The sequence below is a fragment of the Pinus tabuliformis genome, chromosome 5_2 (assembly GCF_031772625.1).
Source record: "Pinus tabuliformis cultivar Carrire ecotype Pingquan chromosome 5_2, CPIR1, whole genome shotgun sequence".
Lineage (NCBI taxonomy): Eukaryota > Viridiplantae > Streptophyta > Pinopsida > Pinales > Pinaceae > Pinus > Pinus tabuliformis.
Window position 1 is genome coordinate 434,438,335 of NC_142306.1, and position 25,342 is coordinate 434,463,676.

The following is a 25,342-nucleotide window of genomic DNA, read 5'->3' on the forward strand; positions in this document are numbered from 1 at the left end:
CTCAACACATTACAAATCATCAACTGAAGGAAACAAAAACAAGCACACAAGTGACACCGCTATTTTTGGACCAATGTCCCCGGAAAAAACCAATGCAAGAAAATCGGTGCAGCTATCTGAAGGTTTTATTATTATGCAGTTTCTAAATACAATCTGGATGCCAAAACAAGCTCACACAATAAAGAATAATCTCGGCAGTAGCACCTCTCTACTCGGAAGCAGATATTCCAGTTGAAACATCGGAAAAACACTCTGACAGCTCCCAGCTCCAATCTGTCGCACGAAAACCCCAGCGTTAGCCTCTAGGGACTGCGTCAGCCCTTTCTGGCCCAACGTCACCCTGGCTTGCCCTACGTCAACCTCTGGAGGCCCTGTGTCAGGCCTTAGAGCCTCTGCATCACCCATGTTGGCTCTCTGAGGCATTACGCAGCTCTTGGCTGCCTCTACATGAACCTCTGGCTAGATATGCGTCCCTCTCTCCCGGCTTCTGCGCTGATCCTCCTAGTACTATCTCTGCCTCTCTACTTCTGTATTCACTACCCCTCAGCGACAACCTTTGATCACTCTTTCAACTTCCTCAGGAAACCCTGCCCCAGAAAATCGAAAACTTGATCAACTCGGTGTATTCTCCAAGTGACCCTCAAACCTCCTCTTATACTTTTCTTGTTGATAAATCAATAGCCGAGATTGAGATTAAGTCCCTAATCAAAGACTAAGATTAATTCTGGCTTGATACATGACTTTTGGACCATTCTAACAGAGTTTTATATTAATACACACTAATATTTTATTTTCCCTAAGTTTAGACTTAGGGACTCCATTAAAAATATTAATTATTTTAATATCTCCCAAATTGTTTAGAATCTGCCCAAACCATTTCTGGGTATTGGAGATCTCATGTGTTGTAGCCTCTCCACCAATTTTTGAGGCTAGAGCACATCCGATGCTACCCCAAATCAATAGTTTGCAGTGCAGTGGCAATTCGCAATGGCAGTGCTAGCAGCAGCACAGATGCAGCACTTGAGAGGAAATTGTAGTATGGATGCAGTGTAGACAGTGGCGTTGTCAGCAGCAGCATAGTAGTTGGTGGACAGCATGTCAGACATCAGTAGTGCAGAGGACGATAATTTAGAGTCAGAGCAGTATGCAGCAGCGTATATTGCTAGAGTGCATTCCTCGCTACGAGTGTTTATTTCGGGTAGCATCGGATGTGCTCTAGGCTTCAAATTTTGCAGGGAGGCTTGGGCACATGTATTCCAAAGAACCCAAAAAGCGTTTTGGGAAAGTCCACCCAGAAACAATTTTATTAAAATACTTAATATTCCTTAATGGGTCCCTAAGTCTAAACTTACAAAATTAAAAATATTAATGGGTATTAATCTAATTGTTGTGTAACTTCTAGAAGAAGATGAGGATCAAGCTAAAATGATCTTAGCCATTGATTAGCTTTTAATTGCGGTAGTTGAATGTCAACAAGAAGATTATTTAAGGAAGCTTGAGGTTCATTTGGAAGACACACCGAGAGATCAAGAGATCGAATTTCTAAAGTGAGAAGTTCTCAGGAGGAAATTATGATCGAGTAGATTTCTTGCAGTTGAGGGGTAGAGATAGCGTCCGGAAAGAGATTTTCTCGGTCGAAGAATCATCAGTAGAGAGAGGCAGAGAGTGATCCAGTAGCTCTCACGCAGACGCTGATGCAGGGGGTGAGAGAGAATCTGAAATTTTGTAGCAGAGTCAGTTTCAGAAGTCAGGAGTTGGGGTGTGAGACCAGGAGGCTGAGAGCAGTGACTCTGGGCAGCAAATTGATCAGTTGGCTGGGTGACGCAATGTCTAGAGGTGTTGACGCAGGGACTACGTGAGGACTACGCAGAGGCAGCGTAGGGCTTTGCTAGAGGCACCTCATCCAGTGACCGGATCGGCCGGGATTTCTCTCAGTGATTGTGTGAGGTAATCTCACAAATCTTTCTGCCAATATTTCTCTCTCTGTAACTAAATAACCCTTGAGGTATTTAGAGATGTATTCAGAATTTGCTACTGCTTAATAATACTAAACCCTCAGATCTGTTGCACTGATTTCCCTGCATCGGGTTTTTCCCGGGACATTTGTCCAAAAATAACGGTGTCATTGTGTTGTATTTTCTTTATTGCTCAGTCTCTTATTTCCGCATATAAAGTAATTAAGTGAAGGTCTCAGTGTATGTATTTCAATATTTGCCGTAGGAAACTACAAATAACTTGTTCATGTAAATCTAACAAGTAGGAGAAATATCATTAGTTGTCGCAGTAGGAATTTTGGTTTAGGAATTTCACACTCTTTGGGACAACTCTTTTGGTGAAGATGATGATTGCATTAGATTCCTCTTTACGAGAGGACCAAGATTGATATAAAGATCATCTCATTTAGACAAGCAGAAGTATGATTTTGAGTTTATGCCCACTCATGTACAATTTGTTCAGGTCGGCCACATCGTCATGTAGGTTCATGAAGCCCAATAGGCATGACTCTTCATCCTCATCGACTTGTATAAATACAAGTGTCCCTCCACCTCATTTGACATCATCACTCACACATCCTCTCTCCTTCTCTCATTGATTCGTACTACATTAGGCATTATTCTCTCTCACACGCGTGGATCAAGAAGGACGAATTTCAGACGCTGAATTATAGGGCCGAAATTACAGAGTTGACTGCAGTTTGACCAGCATTGACCAGAACCTTCTGGGCATCATTTGACTTCAATCCTTTGGGGATATTTCTGTCTCAACAGGCCGCATCTTTTGGCACAGAAACCGAGGTTTTCTGAGCACTTTGACCACAGACCAAATTGCGGGTTGACCCCATAAAATTACAGCAGTTTTCTCTCTCCTTTGACCAAGTTTGACTGGACTGCTTTGGGCTGACTTTGACCTTCTGATCAAGGTGAGTTTGACTGAGGAAGACTGAGTTGCTTCGAAGTCATTCTATTGCTGCTCTGACCAGCGTTGATTTTCTAGTTAGAGCTGTTGACTGCTGCAGAAAATCACAGATTTTGACAGGGTTGTTTTGACTTGAATTTGGCAAGTCAATTTTGACTACTGTACTCTCTCTCTGCTGAACATTTTGATATAATAATAATAAGAATTGATCAAAGGATTTTCTCCAGATTGGCGTTTTTTCCTAGCATCCGCCAAATCTGGTGTGTCCTCTTGTTTTGGCTTCTCTTTTGCATTTTGTTTCATGTTCTATCTGCTTTTACTGTCAATGTGATTATTGTGATTGCTATTGGAAATTGGAAATTGTTATTGCGCGGCTAAGGAACATTGAAGTAAATTGCGCTAAGCATAGAACATATCATTGTTAACTAAAATTAACAGAAACCCTCATTCAAAAAAAAATCTGGTCTTAGACATTTCTAGAAGTCTCATTGATTCATAATTAACCTATGAATACTCATGAAAATGAAAAATATGGGTCCCAACACTTAAATCAAAGAAAAATCATACAAATTTCATTTGAAAACGCATTGTACATACATTGAAACGCATTTCAGTATGTATGAAATGTGATTCATACAAACTGAAATGTGTTTCAAGTATGTTTCAGTCACATTTCAGCATTTCAATACAGAAATGTGGTTGATACAGGATCCTGGGGGGCAAGTTTCCTGCAACATAGCTCAACAGCCATGATGACCCCACTATTCCGCGGGATGAAACATACCACACTCTTTGCAAGGATTGAATCACGGTGGGGTGAATATCAGCCAACACCCTCTCTTGACCAAACAGTCAAGCCCCTGGTGGTGTCTGGTACTAAAAGATACTTATCTTATTTCAAAGAAAGCCATGATTTGTTTTCTTCAGTTTCTTTCTTTTCTGGCATGGAAAACTTAATTTCTGTTTTGTAAATAGCCTGGTTTCAAGGACAGTTTTGAGACATGACAATTACAATAAGCATTCCAGTTGACAAATTGCAATATGTTTTAGGTATTTCACTGTCTTATGAATGTATGATGCTATATTATGTGGTTTATTTCTCAATTTAATAGAAATGATCGTCAGGAAGCTAGAAATTACAACATGACATTGCTGACATAGTAATAGTCAAACATTGCATCTATAGATCTAGCCATTCCTTAATCACAGCAGCTGTCATAGAGAAAAAAGAATACAATTATTAGTTACCCTAGTCACTATCACAATAATGAACTTTAGTAACAAAACAAAAACTTCAATCATGAATTTAAAGGTACAAAACATACATTTTCAGAAGAAATGACTCTTACTATTTGTAGAAACTATACTCAAATACTCACATCGCTGCATGCTCGCAGGTTAAGCCAAACATTTGTTCCACTCATAAGAGACACCTGTCGTTCAGATGTCTCACCACCAAATAGAATAAAAACTTTTCGATGTGGCTCACGGCTATTTTCATGCAGTCTGCTAAGCCTGAATCTCTCAGAGGAACATGCCCGCTCAGCATATGAATAGAGTTTTGGAAAACGTGTACATGCCCGTCGTATTATTGTACGAAGGATGCATGAATGTGATAAACCAACCTGATCATCAAATAAAAATGTTTACAATAAACTTCATAATTACATGATCCACACTATATTACAAAAGAGACATGCAAAATGAATAGAAAAGTGAGCAGGGAATGGAGAAGGTTAAAACAAAAAGAAACTCTTATTATAGGTAAGGCATCACTTTGCACTGTTCAGTAGTACCCAGATATAAAAGACATCAGCTTTAGGATTTCCAGGACTACATTCACAATATTCAACTGAGAAACACACTCATGACCTTTGACATTGTCCACACATTATAAGAAAATAGCACCTTCTTTAATACTTACATAAGATAACTCTAAACAAAAGATATGCCAACTTCCACACCATCCTCCATAACTAGCCCACCCATTAGTTTTGGAATTTTCAACACTTCATTCACAATATTCAACCAAAAAATACATTGATGGCCTTTAACCTCATTAACAGATTATAAGATAACAACTTGCCAAATCTTTATAGCATACAACAACTCTTAACAAGGAATATACCAACTTCCACTACAATCCCCCCATAACCAACATACCATCACAAATTTTAATAAGTACTTTATATACAGCTTTAACCAATCAAGAAACCACAGTTATTTCAGATAATTATTACCCAATTCGTGTCTTCCTGTTCCAACCCAACCCCTTCACTTCAAACCTTCTTTTGCACAGAAAAAGTTGGACCTTTAGCTTCAAGGAGGCTAAATGCTTCCAAAGGAATTCCTTATACTCCTTTGCACATGAAAGATTTTGCACATAAGCGCCACTCATGCTTCTAAAGGTTCTTGCCACTTATTGACAGTGATCATTGACGTTACTCAATGAAAGATATCAGGGTAGAGATATCATCCGCCAGACACATTTATGCATCAAAAATATAAGCATATATGTCCAATGTGCTCTATGTATGTTTTTTCTAATACGGATTCTCTAACAGTTGTATATTCTTAAGCACCATATTTTTTGTACTGTTTTTTTTTTCTTTGTTCACGGACCCCGGAGATCGGTGATCGCTACAGCCAAGGAATATTTGTACCAGGCAAATCCACTAAAAGGGATCACTTCTTGCCTGCTCAACCACAGAGCTATTGGAAATAATGAGAGGGGGGCGTGAATCAGTATTCCTTTTCAATTTTTACTTTTACCAGTTAGATCACTTATATGTAGAACACAAAATGAACAATAAGAATAAATGCTTTTATTAATTTTTTCAATAAATCAAGTACAATATATGTAGGGCTCCAATCCTAGATGAAGACACTGATCTTCAATCTCCCAGGCTCCAACCTGTATTTGCCAAGCACCGACTTGGACTTCCAAGGCTCCAGCCTTGTCAATTTTGAGGCACCAACCTCAAGGGCTTCAACCCTATATCTAGATCAGGCTCCGGCCTGGTTTCTTGAGGACTCTGATCCTCTAGGGCTCCAACCCTATCTTCCAAGGCACCAACCTTGTCTTTTTGAGGCTCCAACCTCTTGGGCTCCAATCCTTAGCTTTACTTCATCAAGATATATTTGGTTATACTTCACGGCTCCCAATGTCTTCTTCAATGAGCCCTATCAATCTTCAACTATCCCTTCACTTAGTCTCCACATCACGTCATCAATGACAACCTTGTCTTCACATGAAGGTATCTCCACAACTCTTCATGTTACCCACACAAAATTCTCCAAGGTTACCTCATGATGGCTTCAATGATACATCACGGTCTCCAAGGGTGTCTCAAGATCAACTTCCACAAGTGTCTTCAGATGTCTTCAATAATGCCTCAAAGGTGTCTTCAATAAATTGCTCAAGTTCTGCACCAGGTCTTCCAAATTGATGGCCGGAGTGCAGGCGTTAAGGACAAGCGCTCAATACCTGTTACAATCTCCTCTAACTCTAGCGGAACCCCTTCTTCTTTCTCAGGCGGAGTATCAATCATCTATTTAAGAACAAATTGTTTTATTAAACTCTCGCTTCACAACCGCAATAACTAGTCCTCTTCATTAATCACACAGAACTGCGTTTATCGCACAGATCTCATGCCAAATGGCAACCGGGGCACAATAATCATAACAGAGGGCTTTAACACTATCAGCGCTGTTAAAATGGCCAAAATGAGATATATGCATAAAATACACTATCAGCGCTCTTATTTCATAGAATATGGAATAACACTATCGGTGATCGCTTCCCCGGCAATCTCAATAGACCGGTCTTCAACCTTTTAACTCCTCCAATGCGATAATACTTTTAACCCCGCCGATCCAACGGTTGCGGTTAATCGCAATCCGATGGTTGAAATTAATTCACACATCGGCCCATCGCAATATCGCAAGCCGCCATTCCACGAGCCAGGCTCCCTCCGCTTCAAACCTCCGATCCGATATTTCCTACAGACCCGATATAGTATAAGCCACCAATTATGAAATTTCAGATCCCGGTATTATCGCAATATCGGAGTTCGACAATTCCATAAGCTGGTTCCACTCCACTGAAGCAATGCAATGTGATATTGTTCGCGGACCCGATAGCATATAGGTTCCCGTCTATATTATTTCAAGTCCGGATTTCGAATCAGGTTGTGTATTTGCGCCTTTTCTCAGTGTAAACTGAAATTTGGCTTGCGGACTAAATCAATGCATACATTGGAAACAGGGGGAACGCCGATATGAATTAAAACATTTAAATCTCTGTTGTGGACTTTAACAAAGTGTTTGTTGAGAAACCAGGGCCAATTTTGCTGTTTAACAAAGACTTAAGAGAACAAATGCGAACACATGAGATCTGAAAAAGCTCTGAGTTTAACAAACAAACTCGTATTCAAAGATGCATAAAAAGGGCTTCGGAGGTCATAGTACCTCCGGGATCGACCAATACACAAAGATATTCTTCTCTTTCCTTAATCAATACAATACAAATCAAATCGGTCAAAATCCATTTTACATCATTCGAAACTTGCATTAATACAACTCCACTCTAACTATTAGATCCTCAAACAATGGATCAAAATTCTAATCTTGAACAATTTCTAATCTAGTCGACATTCTCCCTAAATATCTCAACTTAAAACAAAACTACTCTAATTAATTACAAAATCACTCAATCCTACATTCTAGCTCAAAATCCTATCTAGAAAGCTGGTAATTTGACAACTAAAGGATCCCACTCCTTTGCTTGTAACATTTTTTGGTATTTTTGGAATAAGTTGAAGCATTTTTCCTCCAAGCCTCATGCTCCTGCATCGGACTCCTTAGGACAAAATTCTTCATGGGCTCCTGTCCATGAGCTCTTCTACAGAACTACCCAACTTTTGTAGCATGGCATCTGTCATCCAAGTAGCTTCAACAATTCGTTGATCCCTCCATTTGACCAAATACTGAAAGTACTCCTGTCCTCTTGTCTTCTTCAATAGTTTCTTGTCCAAAATCCTCTTTGGCTACAATTCTTTTGCTATAGGTAACTGTTTCACCCAATCAACCTCTTGTTCCTCTTGATCCTCTGTTGTGTCTTCTGCATGTTCTTTTTCATACCTATATAAGTTAGCTACATTAAAAATTGGAGATATTCCAATATCAGGGGGTAATTCAATTTCATAAGCATTTGCAGAAAACTTTCTCAAAATTCGGCATGGCCCAATTTTTTTAAACTTCAGTTTAATATACTCCCATTTTGGAAATCTTTCCTTCCTCAAGTGTGCCAAAACCAATTCCCCAACTTCAAAATTAACTTCCCTTTCTCTTTCAAATTTGCTTTGCCCTTGTATTTGATGTTGTTTTCCTATAGTTGTTGCTTTACCTGTTCATGTATTGCTTGAATTTCTGTAGCAAAATCTTCTCCTTTGGCACTTCTCTTCTCAGCTTGTCCCAAATTACTCAATTCAGTCACTCCTCTTGGGTGCATTCCATAAATTATATGGAATGGACTCTGTCCTGTACTCCTGTTAAGAGAATCATTATATGCATATTCTGCCTGTGCTAATACTTGATCCCACTGTCTTGGATGCTCACCTGCAAGACTTCTCAAAAGATTACCCAAACTTCTATTTACAACTTCAATCTGTCCATCAGTCTGAGGATGATAAGCAGAACTGAAAGTCAATTTAGTTCCAAGCTTCTTCCATAATGTCCTCCAGGATTGTCCAACAAATCTGGTGTCCCTATCTGAAACAATGCTCTTTGGTAACCCATGTAATCTTATAATCTCCTTAAAAAACAAATTGGCAACATGAGTAGCATCACTGTTTTTATAACATGGAACAAAATGTGCCATTTTTGAAAATCTGTCAATTACTACATAAATTGAATCATTTCCTCTCTGTGTTTTTGGTAAACCCAAAACAAAGTCCATACTTACCATATCCCAATGCCTATTTGGAATAGGTAATGGAACATACAAACCTGTGTTTTGGTTCCTTCCTTTTGCATACTAACAGACTTTGCAATTTTTCACATACTTTTCCACTTCAGCTCTCATCTTCGACCAATAATAAAACCGGTTCAACTGTTCATAAGTTTTGTCTGCACCAAAATGTCCTCCAAGTCCTCCACTATGTTTCTCCTTGATCAAATTTTCCCTCATGTAACAACTTGGTATGCACAGTTGATTTCTTTTGAACAACAGTCCCTCTTGCAGGAAATAATCTAGCCACTTGCTTCTGTCTAACAAAACAAGATTCTTACATGCTTCAAATGCCTCTTTAAAATCTGAATCTTTCTCATATAACTCTTTAAGAAAATCAAAACCCAACACTTGAAATTGACTTTCTTGAGTTAACATGCTTTTCCTACTTAAGGCATCTGCTACTTTGTTTGACTGACCAGTTATATGTTTTAATACAAAATTAAAACTTTGCAGATATTCTACCCATTTTGCATGCTTCTGGTTAAGCTTTGGTTGTTGCATAATGTACTGCAAGGCATGGTTATCTGAATACAATATGAACTCCTTGGACATCAAGTAATGTCTCCACTTCTTCAAGGATTGTACCACTGCATAAAATTCCTTGTCATAAGAAGAATATTTCTTCTTTGTCTCATTCAACTTTTCACTAAAATAAGCAACAGGTTTATCCTCCTGACTTAAAACAGCTCCAATGGCTTCTCCACTGGCATCACACTTCACTTGAAAGGGTTTATTAAAATCAAGCAAAATTAAAATCGGTTTCTCAGTAATCTTTCTCTTCAACAACTGGAAGTTCTTTTCTGCTTCAGCAGTCCATCTAAATGGTTGTCTTTCTTTCTTTATTGTGTCAATAATTGAAGCATTAATCTTACTAAAATTCCTTATGAATTTCCTGTAAAAACTAGCAAGACCGTGAAAGCTCCTTACCTCAAAGACACTTTTTGGCGAAGGCCACTCCATAATAGCCTTGATCTTCTCAGGATCCATCTTCAATCCATCAGCAGAAACAACAAAGCCCAAATACACCAACTCCTCCTTCATGAATGAACATTTCTTTAAGTTTAACAGTAATTTTTCTTGTTGTAACCTTTGTAAGACATAATGCAGATGTCTCACATGTTCCTCCTTAGATATGCTATAAACTAATATATCATCCAGATATACTATTACAAACTTACCAATAAATTCCCTCAAAACTTCATTCATAAGTCTCATAAATGTACTAGGTGCATTTGACAATCCAAAAGGCATTACCATCCACTCAAATAATCCTTCATTGGTTTTGAAAGCAGTTTTTCACTCATCACCCTCTCTAAATCTGATTTGATGATAACCACTCTTTAAATCTAACTTTGTGAAATATTTAGCTCCACTCAAACAATCTATCAAATCCTCAATTCTAGGTAAAGGAAATCTGTAACTGATTGTTATCTTATTGATTGCTCTCGAATCAGTGCACATTCTCCAACATCCATCTTTCTTTGGGCTCAACACTGTTGGCACTGCACAAGGACTCAAACTCTCTCTAACCAGTCCCTTGTCTAACAATTCTTGTACCTGTTTCCTGACCTCTTCATTCTCTGTGGGAGTCATCCTATAAGTTGCTTTATTAGGTAGATTTGCTTCTGGAATCAAATCTATGTGATGGCTGATTTTTCTAATGGGTGGTAACTCATCAGGTAAATCATCAACAATAATATCACAGTATTTATCCAGCATCTCTTGAATTTCAATTGGTAAATCAGAAACTTTTGTGGAAGTAATTATTACCTTGGGTTTGCAGACCAACGCATAACTTACCTCATCTTCCTCCATCTGCTGCAAGTACTCCTTTCCACTCAGCAAAAGGGTCTTTGGATCAGATTTCTTTGATGTATCCTCTTCTTCTAGGGGCAGCAATGTATGATTGACACCATCTTTACTGAACTTGTATGTGTTCTTCTTTCCATCATGCATAACTCCTCTGTCATATTGCCAAGGCCTACCCAACAATATGTGACACACATCCATAGGCATCACATTACACAGAATTTTATCACTGTATTTGCCCAACTGCAGCTCCACTTCACATTGCTCACTCACTACCAACTGATGTCCCTTTTGAAGCCATGACACCTTATATGTTGATCATCCATAAAACTTCTTAATTTTCTTCCTCTCTTCCCCATTCCTAGACGTCTAGGGTTAGCCGCTACATATTTTAGGGCTAATTTTTCCATAGAAGTGAAATTTTGTCGGATGTTTGTGGCTTACAATTTAAGAATTGCATTTATAAATCATATAAAGGCAAAATATAGAATAGTGCATGGTTAAACTTCCTTATTTAGGCCTGATGTAATCCCTCATTTGCTGTTTATGCATATTGTTCAGCCATAAAAATAAATATCCTAGCCCTAATCTTGGTGTCTAGTAGAAGGCCTTTGTCCCTTTGTTGTTGATTACCATTAGAGGGCATTTTTTTTGGCTGCAATGTGACATTGCTTACCCTATAATTGAATAAAAATCAAACTCTAACTTATAGCAGCCTTTTCTTTGGTCTAGGCATAGAAATTTTGAACCTTGGTATAGAGCATCTAGGACTCTCTAGGCATTGCCAGTACCGTATCCAATATTTTAGACTTCTTATACATCACCTTGATCCATAGGGAAGTCTCCATAGGGAATATCCTTTAGGTGATTTAGGGAAGTCTCCCTCGGGGTTGACCGTTGAATACCACTAAATAGCAGAAAAAAGTTGTTGAGGTGACAGTGGCAACCTTTTCTCTTGTTGCCATATAGTCTGACCCTGCCTAGTGAAGCTTTGCATCAGGCCTGCTAGATTTTGAAGCAACAACTAGAATTTAGAGGTTACAAACCATATAAAATACAAGAAATGGATCCATATTATAATGGAAAAATGCACATCTATAAAATAGTTAGCATGCGAAAGAAGTAGCTTCCATATATGTAGATAGATGATACAGTGAGGCACCTGTGCAGCTTGCTGAAAAAGAAAACTTGTCTGCTCCATCCCACTAATCTGGTACAACAACCAAAAACCATGCTGAGTTAATGGTTGAATGGTTAAATGTGCCAGGTCAAAAAGCACCCAAGGATGGCAAAAAAATAAATAGCTTTTGCTATGTATGGAACTAAAATGTAAATTATTCCAAAATTGGCATCTCTAACTTCAGATATCCTGAGTTGAGTATACAATTAAATCCTTTAAACACATGACACAAAAGGCCATTCACATGGAAGTCAATATTACATCCACAGTAACTCCAGTCTAAACCACTTACCAGATTTATATCACTGAAAATAATAGTGCCTGACTTGAGCTTCCCAAATAACTTTGTATCTTCATTTTGAGAATCTGCAGAGCTAGAGTCTGAAGATGGCAAGAACCAACCATCAATCCGTGCAAAATCACGTAGTCCCAAGCAATGAAAGAGCATAACAGCCCCTTTACGAATATGATCTATAACATCAACTGAGAAGCGGGGTGGAGTGTGATAAGCAACCTGCCATATGCAAGCAAATCATTCAGGTAATTTAAAATCGTATTTACAAGAGATAGGGTTTGGGGTAGGAAACAGATAAACCCTTTGAATCCAGATGTAGTGTGAATAGAAGAAAAAGATATTCATGCCCTGAGAAGAAAGGTAAATTCTTATGAATTTTCAGATTTTAAAAATAATTTCTGAAAAGAAACAAAGAGCACCTTAGCAATGCCCTAATCCTGTGAGAGGAGGAAATCAGGAGATATGCAGAACACGAAAGGCAAGTGACAAGAGAGGAAGTCCAGCAGAGGCAAACTGGAAGCGATAAAAGAGGTAACAGTTAGAATCTGCCCATGGTTAATTACGTTGCAGGCAAAATTATTATATTTTCTATATGAGGAAAATGTTTACTTATTTATTAGCAGTGTAGGCATTGCAGTTACATGACAAAAATGTTAGTATTGGTCACAAATTATTTAGGATGAAATAACCAGTTTGCAAGCCAGATGGTATTCATAGCACTACACGGTACACCACAAAATATTGTCCAAAGCTTGCTCTAGAAGACAAGTTTCCCAGGAAAAGAATAGATGTCCAGCATTTGATGGGGAAATAATTGAAGATTTAATTTTGTAAAAAGAAATGTAATGTCTATAGAAAGTTTACCTCTGATAACAACAAACAAAAATTTTATACCAATGAAAAAAACGGGTTTATTGTTGAGGCAAGTCTCTAGGCAGGTAATGCCCAATACCAACAGTTTTCTAGGTGACTTATACCTCTCTGAGCATCAATAATGGGTCCTAGAGGAGATGCGGTCATTGTTGAATTGAAAATGTGGCATGTATCTACATGACTCTTTAAAAGAACCAGTGGACACCACAGTCAATTACCTAGGTGACCCATTGGACAGGAATTGACCTATAAACAGTCTTCACATCAATAGTTCTATAAAATTATTGAGACAGTATGCTTAAAATTTTGTAGTGAGCAAGATACAATCTGGGTAAACATAAAAAGGTGTTATTTCATGTTAAGGGGGATTTCTAGATTGCTAATGTTGCCTCTTCACGGGTAACAATCCCAAAGCCATCCAATGAACCCGTGTGGCATGTTCCAGCTTGCATGAGGTCTCTTTTTCATGCCAATTAGATGTAGATTCTCCTTATTCTCCCTCAGTTACATGACTACAGAGCTTCCATCACTCTCAGATGCCCCAGACATCCTGTATCAACTCTGTCCAGCCTCATGCTTCAGCTGACAGATGCATGGTCCTGATCTCATGGTATAGATTTGATACTTTAACGTGATGTTATAATGTCTAAGCTGATTGTGAACATGGTAAATACTAAAGCATAATCTAATAGCTCTTCATAGCACCTATGATTTTATTTTTTGCCTCGTAGTATCATGGGGGACACAATTGCCTTACATAAGTGTCATCAATACTTGGGTTAAGTCATACTAGTGACCTAGTGAAGTTAGCATACCACATATCCTAAACATACCTAACACTTTCCTTTATTCCCTTTCACTTTCATCTCATTCATAAGAAAAACATATCCCCATTCATGTTTGACTTATCATATCTCATTCAACAAAGCCTGTCAGGCAAAATTAAGAATAATGTAAGCCCAACTCAAAGTAAAGCTAAAAAAGCCTAGAGGTAAAGAGCACAAAAGATAACAAAAAAAAAATTATTAAAAAAAAATGAAGCTAGAGCTATGCCACCTCATTAAAAAGGCCTAAGAATACATATCTGTTGAAATTCTATAGCATGTGCAGTAGAATACAATTTTCTGCTAAGATAATTACTTCCTAATGATTTTCAAAAAGTGCATGTCATGCCACTGATATCATTGAATAATTACACACAAAATCTCAACTGTAAATGCAGTGGAAACCTTAAAGATCATAGAAAGAGCCATGCACAATAAACACAAAAAAAATTCACCTAGGAAACCCAACCTTGGCAGAAAACCCAGCAATCTTTTCTTGAGGAGAAATTGTCTTTCAGCAAGGTTTACAAATCAGAAAATTTGTCTAAAAATCTGTGCCAATATTTCAAATCAAACTTGGTGAAACAGCCGGAAGTCAACACTAGTCAAAAATCAGTCAAAAGACAAATCTGTGGTCAAATTTTGGCCTGGTCAAATTCAGCCCTGCGGTCAACAATTAATAGTCCTATGGTCAAATCTGCACATGCAGCCTGCAAGCAACCTACAGTCAGGTCACACGTGCGGCTATAGTCAAACTCAAGGTTGCACGAAACGGGGAAACGGGTACGAGTTTCCGAAACGGGAAGCGATACGAAACGTGACCTCCCCAAATTTTGGAAATGGGGAAACGCGATATATATATATATATATATATATATATATATATATATATATATATATATTAGGACATTTAACATTTAAGAAATATGTGCAATCATAAAGCATATATGATACATTCTAATCTAAGTCACCTGACACGGGGATTTGGGACACGTAAGATTCGAGATTCGTGGTGTCGGATTCGGACACGTTAGGAAACGTTATATATTATTTTATTAAATATATATATATATATATATTTAAAAAATATACATATATATTAAAAATTAGACATTATCATATTTCTTACACAAAGTTTAATTAATGATACAAATTTATTGATTTCAAACATAGATCTTCATCTATAGCTATTAGCATGCATAGTACATACAAAATTCAAATAAATGTCAGTGGTACTAGTCACATAAATGATATATCTATTAAAAATTTAAATCATGATTCATAATTCATAACTGAAAGACAACTTACAACTACAAGATAGTAAGATAAACACACAGACAACTGTAGTTTTCTAATTAAGTCATCAAATCAAAATGTGTTACATAGGTAGTGTTGGTGCAATGCCAATGGCAAATAGAAATAGAAAATATAAAACAACTACAGGTATACAAGCTTCAAGGCATCAATCAGCATCACTGTCCCCATCATCATGGTCCCCACTGCTCTCCTCTACATCCTCCTACTCCGTTGTATCCATAGTCGCCTCTGCATCTACTGGTATGGAGGTTGACCCCTCTAAGTCATCAAATCTAACAGGCTCTAGCACTGGATCATTGAGATCCATGTTGGCCAATGCCAACTCAACAGTGGTGTCTAGACCCATATCATCAGGAACAGTGTTACTTGGGAGCGGGAGCGAAAACGAGAGCGGGAGCGACATATTCAGAAGCTCTTGGTTTGGTGCTCTTGATTAAATATGAGTTCCATACCCTGATACATGACAAAATTCAATGGAAACATTGCAATCCCCCAATCCTAAAATCCTAAAAAATTGATAAGTCTGCTGGATTTTGAATGAAATCTAAAATTCTACTTTCTCCATATGAAGTCCAATAAGGTCGGAACCACTCTCAAACATCCTGAGTCATTTCATGGTAATGTTAAAAATTTAAGTAAAAGGATGAAAATGAAGATTAAGGAGAATGTCACTTTTACTTTAAGAATTTAACATTACCATGAATAGCATATCAATACTAGGGCCTAGACTTGATCATGAAGCTGCCAAAATGCTTTACTCCTTGCTCCAATAGCACAAATCACTTGCCAAATGACAAATTTAATGAGCAAACACGCCCTTTTCATTCCCGCGCTGAGCTTAGCGAGTCCTGGAAACCGGACACGTGTCCTAAAATCGCAACACGCTTTTGAAAATCGTGACACACCCTCGGACACGACATGTCCGAAACGGACACGACGTGTCTTGTGATTTGGACACGAATCTGGACCGAATCGTGTCGAATTCGCCGGATTCGGGATTCGCAGGGGGTTTAGGATGAATCCGGTGACTTAGATTCTAATTTATTACATTATGATAAAATTGTCAATTGTCAATGCATAAACTATAAGTATCTAAATTTACATCACATTTACTCATGAATAATCACATAATGAAAATAGAAAGATCCAAAATCAGCCACGAGAAATTTCTAATTTTTTGTCTCGTGCTTGATTGGGAGTCTCCTCCTACATAGTCGAATGACCTTAGTGCTCTTGATTAAGTACAAGTTTCATACCCTAGTACCCTACATTCTCTTGATTATTGGGAGTCTCCCCTGCATAGAGGGCTTTGTTCTCTCGATTAAATACAAGTTCCATACCCTAGTACATGATAAAATCCAATGGAAACATTGCAATCCCCCCAATCCTGAAATCCTGAAAAACAGATAAGTCTGCTGGATTTTGAGTGAGATCTAAAATTCTACTTTCTCCATATGAAATCCAATGAGGGCGAAACCACTCTCAAACATCTTGAGTCATTTCATGGTAATGTTAAGAATTTAACATTACCATGAACTGCATATCAACACTAGGGCAAAAGTTCACTTTTATAACTTTAGACAGGCCTCTGGAAGCAACTAGAAGTCACAAGACTAACGTAAGAATAGATTAGAAAACAAATAAATTAAAAAAAACACAAGTAAATGCTCAAACGTGGGTCATACGGCCCTGAAACGCGTTTCAGGCCGTACTGGCCACGTTTCAGTTTCGTGAAATGTGGTAGTACGGCCTGAAACGCGTTTCAGCGTTTCGTACTCGTTTCCGTACGGAAACGCCCTCCTACCCCACGTTTCCTGCAACATAGGTCAAACTTCACACATGCGAGCTAGTCAAACTCGATTGTACAGCTGGTCAAACTCGGTTGGTGAAGAGTCAATTTTGTCTCACACAGGGGACCTCCAAGAGAGAAAAAATGATGAAGATGAACCAAGACAACAGATTTCTCCTTTAGCTGAATTTCTCCTCCACTAGAAAAGATTCAATGAGCATGCTATGCTGATAATTTGTCTTTCACATGTTGTCTATTTATATAGAGCTCTAACGTTGAGTGGAGACCCATCAAGGTGGCTTCTCACCACAAGAAACCCCTTCACTAATAGAGCATGCTATGTTGATAATTTGTCTTTCACATGTTGTCTATTTATATAGAGCTCTAATGTTGAGTGGAGACCCATCAAGGTGGCTTCTCACCACAAGAAAGTTAGAAACCCCTTCACAAATAGAGCCTACATCACAACTCAGCATTAGACAAGAATTGTTTACACCACTATTGGGTGAAAAACCCCAATCAAAACACAATTCAAACCAGCTCAATATAAAACAGATCACTCCATCCCAGAGCACAATGCGAGCATCATGAACCATTCACCCCGAGCCAAATCAACATGGCCCCATTGGTGAATGTATCATTCTCCCCTAGTCAGATCAGCATGACCCCATGGGAGATGTCTACACATGGGCCATTAACTAATGGACGTGAAATATAGTTAATGGGAGATGTTTGGTCTGATGTTAATGCTCTGAAATTTAATAATTAACTAATTGAAGTGAAATATTGATTCACCCCCCTCTCAATATTTCCAACAACAGCCTGCAGCCTGCGGTCCTACTTTGTTGTAGATGTCTATGGAGGTAACTTTGCTACCTGGACTATTTTTCTCACCACAGAAAATATACCACAGAGAGCTGCTCCATGGCTTGGAACCAATCCGAGTTGTTTCAAGAGAATATGTTGAATAGGATAGACAGAAAAAGGGTGACTAGCTAGGCTAGGATCACCTCCACCAAAACTAAATAGGGGATTAGCTAGAGTGGGATCACCACCGCTGAAACTAACCAAGAAGAAGGGGTGTTAAGACTTTCAGAGCCTCGGGCTCAAAGAAAATAGAGACAATTCAATCCAATTCAATGATGACAAAATGATTCCAACTCTCTTTCATTTATAGATTTCCTCGTGGGGTTTTCTCCTCCCTAATCTAATAAGAGGGGTTCATGTGCAACCCTCCAATTTGGGCTTTTTGCCCCAGCCACCCCAAACTTTACCCAATGTTGCCCCAAAACATTTAATAATGGGTTTGCCCCCTTATCAAGACTATAGCCTACGGGGTTGGACAGACTATTCCATCCTCCCTTGGTGATTGATCCATAGGGAACATTACAGTGATTGTGTGTCTCATCTTTGAATTCATTTTCTATTGTTGTTCTGCTATTCTCAGTTATTAACCTATTTCTGATGTCATTCTCTATTTTCAACAATATTCATAATGGTTCATTTGGTAGCATAATGCATCCATACAATCTAAATCACCAGGTTCATGTTCATGCTCAAATTTGGGGATAATGAAATTTGAAAAAATATTGTTAGTGCAAAAACAGGTAAATTTTGCCATTAAGTTTGGCAAAGGAAATTACACAAAAAGTAAAAATATTTGTTCGCTTCAAATTTGACCCAAAAATATGTCACATTAAATGTCAGGACTGAATGCATGCACGCATATATGCTTTGTTTTATTTTTTAAGTTTAACAGAGAAGGGAATCTTAACATCTACTTTTGGAACTTGTAAAAAAGTCTTTATAGCCAATTAAATTCACCCTTCTCATTACTTTCTGAGAATTCAATGAAATTCGAGTTTTATTGAAAAAACCACCATGCATGGTATATAAGTTTACAATTGATAAAATGAAACTCTTTCATTTATCAAAGTATGGGCTCCAGTACAGCATCCTTATTGTAGAACTTGCACATTTCAAGGGCTATCAAAACAACTTTCAAGTGAGCACCTCATGTGGTTGTTTTGATAGCCCTTGAAATGTGCAAGTTCTACCATAAGGATGCTGTACTGGAGCCCAAACTTTCCTAAATGAAAAAGTGTCATTTTATATATATATATATATATATATATATATTCCAAGACCATAAGGATAGTATACACTCTGCGTAATGACCCTTTCTATTCAATATTCAACAGAAAAAGTGTACATAAGTGGGAGAAAATTTGAGAAAGAAAATTGCAATAGAGAGTCTACACATGCCTGTTGAGTTGGAAGATATTTGCGACGGTAGTTGAATATCTCTTCACTTTCAGTGGTATCGGAACTACCATGAAATTGTAGTTCCACCTGCTATGCCAATAATTAATGCATCAGTTACATCATCACAGTGCCTCAACTTTATATGTCAAAACACATTGCACCCTGAATCATGACTGGCAGTTCCTCATGAAGAAAGCACACTTCCAAGTAACAAGAACAAGACCTTTATAAACTTCATGGTCCCCGCATACAAAGAGATTATCAGAAAGAACACAAGTAAATTCATACAAATCACTGAGAAAGATGTTTGTCCCTCAATATTTTAACTTCCCACTAATGCTCTCAGATGTAAATATTTTGAAGACCAGCACTTTTTCACTTCTGGCATTAACTGAGATGGCACATAAATGTTATGTAGGTAAAATCTGTGTTATCCTAGGTCCTTGAACAGTCATCTTCAGCTGCCATCCTCTATATGCAAAGAAAATCATTGCTTAGTCAAAGTCATCCATCATAAAATAAAGATAACAAAAATTGCATAGCCGCATCCAGAGTCTAATAAATGGCCAATGCACATTCAATTGCATCTGTCATACATCCGCTGTTACAAGTGCAAATCTATAACTTCTTGTACAACAGTTCATTTCGATGGAAATGCCCTACTATGCATCTATAATGTTTGTCTCTAGCACCAATGAAATAATACACCTCAGGTGGCCTAAACATAACAGTGGATGGCATATTACACTCTAGAGTTTCTATCCATTTCCTAGAGCTAGCAGTGCCAGTTTATTTATGGTATATTATATTATTGGTCCATAAACATTTCCAATTGTTGAAAAGTGCAACTAGATTCGGTCTTCATAAATTCATAATCACATGTGTAATTGTGATTTTATGTAATTGATGTAAAGAAGAAAAATAAAATTATTATTGTAATGCTTGTCTCATTGGTTGCATGAGCAAGGAATTTCATTTTTAGTGATGGCTCCCATTGTGAGCCTTTAAGATTTGTCATCTAGTCATAAAAGTCAATTTGAGTCTATGTCATGTATGAAAGACCCTTCTTGGGCATGTTACACATTTGTATAAGTCATTAAAAGAGTCAAAAATCCTTCCAAGACAAGCAGAAGTCAGCTTCAATATGGAATTAATAATCTCCACCTGAGGAGTTGTTGTAGGTCCCTAATTAAGAGGGAGCCTGGAAACAAGCTTCTTACTTGGAAGAAACTTGGAAGCAAAATTCTTAAGCCAAGAGGGAGCTTAGGTACATTCCTTCCATAGGAATGAGTACATTCCTTTATTGGAATAGATATGTCTTCCCTAATTAAGAGGGAGAGATAGACACATCATTCTTGTCTTCACTTAGGAAGACAGAATAGAGGATTGCGTAAACATCTAGCATCCGATGCTCTTTGAGGATATGTTAGGGCATCCAAGATAAGAATAGTCGTAGTGGATCAATATTCTTTGAGGACTATGAATCCAAGATAAGAATAGTCCTAGTGGAACACACCCTGAGAACCCGGGCGGGGTATGTTCCGAGAGAGACAAGGATGAGGGTGTCTAGACTCTATACATCATTGGTATCGCCAGCATTGCGCTCAGATATCGTGGAGAGATGGTGTTGTTAGTCAAGGCCTTGCTATGTGACAATGATGTTTGATATGATGCTATACATATGGGTTACCAATCCGACCCTTCTTATGAAAAATTCTTCATATTGAGAATGACCAAGTACCATTATGAATACCTTCCTAGTTAAGAGGGAGTGTTGAAAAGTGTAACTAGGTTCGGCCTTCATAATGACGTGTAATTGTGATTTTATGCAATTGATGTAAAGAAGAAAAATAAAATTATTATTGTAATGCTTGTCTCATGGGTTTCATGAGCAAGGAATTTTATTTTTAGTGATGGCTCCCATTGTGAGCCTTAAGGATTTATCATCTAGTCATAAAAGTCAATTTGAGTCTATGTCATGTATGAAGGACCCTTCTTGGGCATGTCACACATTTGTATAAGTCATTAAAAGAGTCAAAAGACCCTCCAAAACAAGCACAAGCATCTCCTACCAAGTCGGCTTCAATATGGAATTAATAATCTCCTCCAATTGACACGTCGACTCATCCTCCATCAAGTTGGCTAATTTGAGGGGGAACCCACTACAAATAGGCAGCTCAGCCTCAGTTCAGAAAACAGAAATTCGGTCAAGGTAAAAATCTGAAGGAGTGTGAAGGTCACATAGAAGAAGCCTAATCATCAAGGAAGATTGAAGGAAGGAAAGCACAGTCATTGAGAGTGTTTTGGGATTGTTTTAGGTTGATCTCCCTTCACACGTGCAAAGTGAAGGGACCGTTCTCTAGTGCAGAAAAGGCCGAAGTTATTTCAGGGCTATTCGAAGTGTAATTCAAGGAGGGAGCAAGGGTATGCTACAAGTTGAGTTACCAAAGAAGAGACCTACTAATGCAAAGGAAAAAAAGACATAAGAGGTCTTATGTATGAGTTAGGGTACTTGATTTAAGGTTTCTGATCAAGGAGGCTGAAATAGGTCTGAAGCAGAAGGAAATCGAAGTCGAAGAGAAGCCGAGAAGGAGGAAGGAGTAGAAGGTTGATTATCGTTGACTAAGGATCTCTTCAGGGAAGCTTTGTGTCTTGGCCTTGGAGTGGCATATAAGTCAAGGGTCTTGGTCTTGGTATTCGTCAATTGAAGTCTCTATAAGAAGAAGAATTTGTTCGGTTTTTCCTCCCAAGAAGGAGAGGTTTTGGCCCTGGCTAATAGCTTATATTTTGTGTCTCTTGTCTCTTTATGGTTTATGCATTAGTAGTTGTTTGATGAAAAAGAACACTAATAATCTAAGTAAAGGAAAATCCTAATCTAAGAAAGTAACAAGCATTCACAAGCAGTTACTAATAGAAGAGAAATCACTTAATCACTATGCCCTAGATTTTTCAACACCACAGCCTAGCTCTCACCACATGAAACACAAGTGCAAAAGAAAAAAGGGAATAGTTATAGGGGTTAATGTGCAACCATGCCTAGTAAAAAATTGTATATTTAGTCAACATACCATGCAACATTTACAACAGCTATATGTCCATCCAAATAGTCCCACTAGAAACCTTCCTTAAAGGGCAGTAATGTGTCTACATCACCTATCCCTCAAGCAATTGAGTTATAGATGACTCCACCTTCAACCAATTATCCACAAGCACATGATGACCACTCCCAGTGCCTTGGAGCCTGATTGCATAAGACGTAATAATAAGTAGGGCTTATGCACAAAAGGCACAGTTGCTCTCATACCCTAGGTGAAATTACTATTGATCTACATATGGCAAGCCATAAGGACCAGCTTATGTAAGAGACACAAGTGTAGATTATGCCATATGCACAAGAAAAAATATTTCAAAGTGAAATATTTCAAAAAAGATGGAGCATAAAAAGCCCACTAATATTTTACTCAATTATATAAGAAGAATAAAACACACACAAGATGAATAAATAATTGATAATTTTTACAATGATGGCCATGCATGAATATCCCTAGCTAGGTACATTACTACCTTTTTATTAAAGGTCATGTCGCTTTATTAACATATTAATTTAACATATTCCTTTTATTATTTTTTATTATTGTACTGATATCTTTGTTATTTATATTTATAATTATTATTTAGCTTAGTCATTATGTATGTACCATTGCCTTCCACTTTTAAAATGCCTTCTCTTCAAAGCAATCCTAGAACTTTTCTTCTTCCATTGCAAAGAGTCATCTTGATTTTGGATTTGTTCTCAAATATTTGTGAGGCTTGTTTGTAGCAGAAGTGTGAGATTTGTGAGTTCTTCTAGCAGATTATTTTGGCATCCTGGACCATATAACTTGTAGCTCTTTCATTGCCATTTGAACTCCAGATATTGTTTTTGAAGGTTTGTGGCATAGGTTCTCAATTGAATCAACCACTTTGCTCTTAAAACCATGTACATTCCACTAAGTGGTAGAGAAATATCCAATTTGTAGTTCCAAGTTTTGTATCTGTATAGGAATCTAAAGGCACCGTCTGGCACCATTCTAATACTTCGACTTGGTGACCATCTATAATTGTAACCATGAGATGCTTGTTGAATTTGTTCACAAGATATATAGTAGAATACAATTTTTTACCAAATAATTACTTCCTAATGATTTTCACACAGTATTCTATGCCACTAATATCATTGATCAATTACACTTCAGAAAATATTAACAGTAAATGCAGCGGAAAAAATAAAGATCATAGAAAGACAGCGATGCACAATAGAGAATATTTTTACCCTAGGAAACCCAACCTTGGGAGAAAACCCAACAACTTAACTTTAGGAGAAATTACTCTTCAACATGTTTTACAAATCAACAATTTGTCTAGAAATATGTGCCAATATCCAAGTCAAAATACCAATCAAACCTAGTCAAAACTCCAGCAAGTGAATGTTGTTCAAACTAGCCAAAAGTCAAATCTTCAGTCAAACTTTGGCCTAGTCAAACTCGGCCCTGCAGTCAATGACCTATGGTCAACTCAGACTTGCAGTCAACACCTGCGATGAACTTTGCCCTGTTTTGCGGTCAAACTTGACTTGTTTTGTGGTCAACACCTAGTCAAATAGCTCGGTCAAACAGCTAATGAACTTGGTCGACTTCCCATGGTCAGACTTAGTCAATGTCTCACATGTGCGGCCTCAAGGCATTTGGTCAAATTCATCCTCTTCTCACATATGCAGCCTCCAACAAGGATAGAAAGATTAGATGAAGAGTGAAGACTTGCACTTGCTTGGTTGAGAAAATGAGAGGTCACATCATCTATTTATACTAGTCGAATGGGGTGAAATAACCCAAGGGACACGTCCCTTCAAATTTTAATTCTTCATAATTCTTCTAGGTTGACTTAGGGATGCAAGAATACCTCCTGATGCTACACGAAAAATCAACACTCCCTCTTAGCAAGGGAGGTATTCTCCTTGGCTGCAACAAATTTCTCCTTAGCTGAAATGTATCCTCCACAAGAAAAGTTCATGAGCTTGCTATGTTGATGTAGTGTCTTTTCACATACACACCTATAGATCACTCCATCCTGGAGTAGGAAATGTGACTCCTCACATGCACGTCTATAGATCACTCCATCCTCGAGTAGGTAATGTGAGTATCCTCATCCATTTATCTCTGGCCAAACCAGCATGGCTCCTCAAGTAAATGTATCAATCTCCTTTGGTCAAATCAGCGTGACCCCACCAAAGTCCTTCATGGTTTCTCAGGAGAGGATTTTCCCTTTGACCATTCATCCTTGTCCAAATCAGCATAGCCCAACCAAAGTCTTTTATGGCTTCTCAAGTGAATTACATCAAACTCCTCTAGTCAATTTAGCATGACCCAGCCAAAGTCCTTCATGGCTTCTCAAGAGAAGATCTGTCCAATCCTGCAGTTTCCCTGGGCCATTCACCCCTAGTCAAATCAGCATGATCCGGCCAAATCAACATGGTTACTCAGGTGAATGTATCCATCTCCTCTAGTCAAATCAACATGACCTAGCCAAATCAACATGGCTTCTCAGGAAATGGTTTGCCCAATCCTGCAAATACATCAACACTTCCTCTCAACAAGGGAGGCATTCTACATCACGCCAAGCTTGTCTCTGAAGTATACAAACTTTGCTCTAAACAAAGACTAGGTGAGATGTCAACAATTTGTGGATATGTATCCGAGCTTAACTTCTCTTCTCAGCACCATGTCTCGGATGAAGAGATATTTGATCTCAATGTGGCTTGATCTGATCAAATAACCTTGTGAGTAGCTTATGAAGCCACACTACGTCCTGACTTGCGACACTGGATTGATATACACCACCTCTGTTGTACTGAGTGCAATAGAAGTATGCTTCCTGCTAAACCAGGATATCATAGTCGATCCCAAGCTAAAGCAACACCCTGAGGTACTATTTCTACCCTTTACACTTCTAGTACAATCTAAATCAATATATCCCTACGACCTCACTTCACCGCATGAGACATATCTCAAATTATATCCAATTG

General features: G+C 38.1%; 1 protein-coding gene across 7 annotated transcripts in view; it reads right to left on the minus strand.

Annotated features, from left to right (window-relative positions):
• LOC149159517 (uncharacterized) overlaps nucleotides 1-25,342 on the minus strand; it is a 350,379-nt gene that overhangs the window by 158,381 nt on the left and 166,656 nt on the right. For 5 of the 7 annotated variants that reach the window (XM_089436495.1, XM_089436499.1, XM_089436497.1 and 2 more), the window contains 4 exons: nucleotides 19,282-19,371; nucleotides 12,211-12,432; nucleotides 11,901-11,948; nucleotides 4,296-4,541 (listed from right to left, as the gene is read on the minus strand). In XM_089436495.1, the coding sequence (XP_089292621.1) occupies nucleotides 4,296-4,541; nucleotides 11,901-11,948; nucleotides 12,211-12,432; nucleotides 19,282-19,371 (606 nt within the window). The remainder of the gene's footprint in view (nucleotides 1-4,295; nucleotides 4,542-11,900; nucleotides 11,949-12,210; nucleotides 12,433-19,281; nucleotides 19,372-25,342) is intronic. The other 2 variants (XM_089436496.1, XM_089436498.1) reach the window with 1 other exon arrangement.